Source organism: Triticum dicoccoides, chromosome 6B, assembly GCF_002162155.2.
Source record: "Triticum dicoccoides isolate Atlit2015 ecotype Zavitan chromosome 6B, WEW_v2.0, whole genome shotgun sequence".
Lineage (NCBI taxonomy): Eukaryota > Viridiplantae > Streptophyta > Magnoliopsida > Poales > Poaceae > Triticum > Triticum dicoccoides.
Genome location: NC_041391.1, coordinates 518,816,414 through 518,821,266, shown reverse-complemented (window position 1 = coordinate 518,821,266; position 4,853 = coordinate 518,816,414). Strand labels below are relative to the sequence as shown.

The following is a 4,853-nucleotide window of genomic DNA, read 5'->3' as shown; positions in this document are numbered from 1 at the left end:
TGCTCATGTTGACCTAGTAGAAAGATTAAAAAAACAAGTCACACTTAGATGAGTGACTCTTGTTAAGACATGTGCTGAAAGAGAGCACTACGGTGACCATATTAAGCCGTGTGGCAACACTGAGTGACGAAGTATTGGAACCCAAAGGGCAAAGGAGGACCCACTTTCAAGTTCCAACTTCCAAACGAACCACTCCACTGACCTACTAGGCCTACGACCCGCCCGTGCTCATTCTTCGCATTTTCCTCAAGACCAAAAGCCGACGATCGCCTCCCCCCACGATCTCTATATAAGCCAGCGACCCAGCGCCTCCCATCACACACTTCTTCCACGCTTCCTCCCCCGAGCTACGACGACGACTAGCCAGCCAGCTACTCCTCCGCGCGCAAGCCAGCGGCGAAGCTCGTGAACTCTCCCGGTGCCCAGACATGGCGGCAAGAAGGCTCCTCGAGGAGGCGGTCGCCGCCGGCGCGCAGCAGGACTCGCTCAACTCGGACCTGGTCCTCATCCTCGCCGGCCTGCTCTGCGCGCTGGTCTGCGTCCTCGGCCTCGGCCTCGTGGCGCGGTGCGCGTGCTCGCGCCGCTGGGCCAGGGCCGCAGACGCCCCGCCCGGCGCCAACAGGGGCGTCAAGAAGGAGGTGCTGCGCGCCCTGCCCACCGTCAGGTACGTCGCCGACGGCGGCGAGGCGTCGGAATCGGACGAGTGCGCCATCTGCCTCGCCGAGTTCGAGGACGGCCAGGACATGCGGGTGCTGCCGCAGTGCAGCCACGCGTTCCACACGGCCTGCGTCGACGCCTGGCTGCGCTCGCACTCCTCGTGCCCGTCGTGCCGGCGGGTGCTCGTCGCCGAGCTGCCGCGCGGCGAGCGGAGCGGACGCTGCGGCGCGCGGCCCGGCGGCCTCGACGCGCTCCTCAAGGCCGTGCCGCTGTGCCGCTGACGTCGCTGTAGCTCGGCATTAGTGGCGTGCGCACTCTGGACAAAAGGCCAAGGGAAAAGTGTGTCGAGGGAAATTAGCCGGTGCATAAGCTCATCGGTTAGCTTCTTATTTACCTTTCTCTTGGCTTGGGGGCCTGCTGGGTGTTGATTCTTTTTAGGTGTGGCTACTCTGGAAATGGGAACCATTGAGCATGAAGGCGTGTGTATATACATAGTTGATGGGGGGATTTGTGATTGTAACCTATTTGTACATATGTGGAAGTTGCTATAAAAACATGCACTTGCTTGAACTGGGAATGTGAATTTGGAACTAGGAAATGGCATAAGAATTTGCTAAAGACATCTATACTGAAAACTGCCCGTGAGTATAACTTTGGCGAAACTTGTGGACGCGCTTGGAAATATCTTAAATGATAAATCTTATTTGTAACCCTATCTTTTTATATATTTATTTTGCACCAAGAAAATCTGAAACAATTTATGCATAGCGCAGTACTCGTGTGTTATCGACAGGTAAAGTTTCAAGTTTAAATGTAATTTTGTTTAAGAAAAAAAGATATTTCTTTTAAAAGAAAGGGGTTTCCCCAAGCCTCAACTTTTATCAAAAGGTGGTGCAATAAACATTGAAACCGTTTCACAACGCTCGGCTACAACTAGAGTACTGCAACATACAAATTACAAACGCAAAGTGCCAATATAGCAACAGTCACACATAACACATCATCCACAAGGTATGAATGCAACCTAGATAGCAAACAAAAGTATCAACACTATCACATCCTAGCAGATTTTACGCAAACTAGTTGGTGTTGAGGCGAACAATCTACTTATGTTGATCATCCGTGACATCCAATGGCAGGGTTAGGTCCAAGAGATCCTGAACGACTCCTCCCGATGATGATCGAGAAGCAGAAGACATCGCACGAGAAGGGTAGACTGAGCACCATCGATATAATTTTTCATTGATAAAGACATGTGCTCAGCTTGTCCAGATTGTTGTTTGGATCCCAACATGGCCTTGAAAGGCGAACTCATTTCATACATTCCATAAGCTCCACAAGGTAACAATATTAATCACCACCGCCGATTTCTTATGTTTCCAATGACAACTTAAATCATCAAATGAATCAGGATATGGAATGTTAAGAGAAGTAGCAATTAGATGCCAAGTATGAGATGCCGCTATACAATCAAAGAACATATGTTGAGTACTTTCCAGCTCATCGCAAAAAACACAAGTTAAATCTTCCTCGACACAATCTTTAGCTAGATTATCCTGGTGAGGGCCTTGTTATTAATAATCAACCATAATAACAAATGGACTTCTAAGGGCCATCAATTTTCCTCATGGAATCCCCAAGGCTATACCCAATCCCACCAAAGTTAATCAGGTTGTAAAAGATTTTTAACGGAATAGATGTCAGAAGTCTCAAGCATCCACAGAAGTGCCACTGTCAGAAGATCGCCTAACGTCTTCCATAACAGAGACTAATTCCGCCCCGGAAAGGAAAAGTCTATCATCAACACATCTTCTAAAAGTAAGCATCAGGAACCATCCCACACCTGGGCAATTAAGAAATTTTGTTGTTGAAAAATGAAAAAAAACACAGAATCTAGTTTTTAAGGAACAATTTACAGTCCAAACATCGTTCCAGAAGGCAATGCTCTGACCATTACCGACTCGCGAAGATAAAAGGGCTTGGATGCCACAAAAGCCTGCTACTTATGAGTTGCGTTGGGATTTTTCCCGAAGAGGAGGGAAGATGCAGTACAATAGAGATAAGTATTTCTCTCAGTGAGAACCACGGTTTATCGAACCAATAGGAGAATCACGCAAAGCCTCGTGAACACCACCTGCACACATGAAAGAAAATACTTGCACCCAACATGGGCAAGAGGGTTGTCAATCCCCTTGAATTCGTTAATTACAAGGATCAAATCTCGTAGTGGTAGATAGATAAATTACAAAACAAAATAAAAGAAATAAAATTGCAGCAGGGTATTTTGAATTTTTTATATGATTAAAGTAGACTCGGGGGCCATAGTTTTAACCAGAGGCTTCTTTCTTGAACACATAACAAACTGTGGGTGAACAAATTACTGTTGGACAATTAATAGAAAAGCGCATAGTTATGACGATATTCAAGGCAATGATCATGTATATAGGCATCACGTCCAAGACAAGTAGACCAACTCCTACCTGCATCTACTACTATTACTCCACCAATCGACTGCTATCTAGCATGCATCTATGATATTAAGTTCATAAAAAATAGAGTAATGCCTTAAGCAAGATGACATGGTGTAGATAAAGTAAACTCAACTAATATGAATAAACCGCATCGTTTTACCCTTAATGGCAACAATAAAAATACGTGGCTTGTCCCTTTCTGTCACTGGGATATAGAGCATCGCAAGATTGAACCCATTACAAAGCACCTCTCCCACTGAAGATAAATCAATCTAGTTGGCCAAACCAAATGGATAGATCGGAGAGAAATACAAAGCTCTAAAAATCATGCATAATAAAGTTCAAAAAAGACTCAATTACTTCTCATAAATATTCAGATCATAAACCCACAATTGATCTGATCCCAACAAACATGTCGCAAAAGAAGATTACATCGGATATAACTCCAAGAACACCGAGGAGAACATTGTATTGAAGATCAAAGAGACAGAAAAGTAGCCATCTAGCTAGTGTCTATAGACCTGTAGGACTGTGGTGAGCTACTCACGCATCATTGGAAGGCAGTAAGGATGATGTAGAAGCCCTCCATGATCGATTTTCCCTCCGGCAGAGTACCGGAAAAGGCCTCCAGATGGGATGGCAAAAGAACAGAATTTTGCGGCGGTGGAAAAAATGTTTTGGGTGGCTCTCTGTTGGTTTGGGAATAATTGGGAATTTATAGGTCTGGAATTAGGTCAAACGGGTCTGCATGGGCCCCACAAGCTCACGGGGCGCGCCTACCCCCCTACGGCGCCCCCCTCGAGCTTGTGGCTCTCTCTTATCTCGTCTGGTCTCCTCCTGAAGCTTCTAGGGCCCCTCTGGTCCAGAAAAAAATAATACAAAGATTTTTTTCGTTCGAACTTCGTTTGATATTGAATTTTTTGAAAAGCCAAAAACAAGCAAAAAATAGAAGCTGCATTGGGCACTAGATTAATAGGTTAGTCCCAAAAATGATATAAAATAGCATATAAATGCATATAAACATCCAAGATTGATAATATAATAGCACAGAACAATCAAAAAATTATAGATACGTTGGAGACATATTGAAGCCTAAGTGATACTTTTCCAAAAAGGAGGACCAACCGTGGGTTAGCCCAAAGCAAGTTTGGACAAGCAATGTTATATTTAAAATAGAACAATGTTCCCAATCAAGGGGACGACTATCAGAGTATCTCTTATCCCATGAAGCAAGAAGAGCCAAGTTAAAATCTAGAAGATCAGGGACACCTAAACCACCAAAAACTTTCTTCCTGGAAACAAGCCCCCAATTAGCCAAATGACATTTGTTCGTTGCTTTTATTACCCACAAAGAAATGTGATATTTGGAAGTAATGGAATTAATGGCCCATTTGGGGAACTTGATCATAGACATAGGATATGCAGGGATACTATCAATACAAGTGCTCAAAAGAGCCAACTTGCCCTGCAAGAAAGATTTCTACTATTGGTTGGACATCCTATCTTCGTAGATTTTTAAAATACAAAGGTGCCCTAAAATATTTGAAAGGGAAATCACCTATCATGCAACAAAAAATAGTTAGACAAATCCTTATCCACATTATAGTGTGAAGATCACTTTTGTGAAAAATAATCATCAAACAAGAAAGTTTCTCAAATCATGATAAAATCCATTTAATATTCCTAGCACGGTCAGTAGAAGTATCTAAGAACAAAACTGTGTTA

At 44.1% G+C, this 4,853-nt stretch overlaps 1 protein-coding gene across 1 annotated transcript; it reads left to right on the top strand.

Moving 5' to 3' along the window:
* The first annotated feature begins 330 nt into the window (after positions 1-330).
* LOC119324129 (RING-H2 finger protein ATL8-like) lies at positions 331-1,228 on the top strand. Its single transcript, XM_037597886.1, has one exon. The coding sequence runs from the start codon at positions 429-431 to the stop codon at positions 936-938; it is 510 nt and encodes a 169-aa protein (XP_037453783.1). The 5' UTR covers positions 331-428; the 3' UTR covers positions 939-1,228.
* Positions 1,229-4,853: the final 3,625 nt, after the last annotated feature.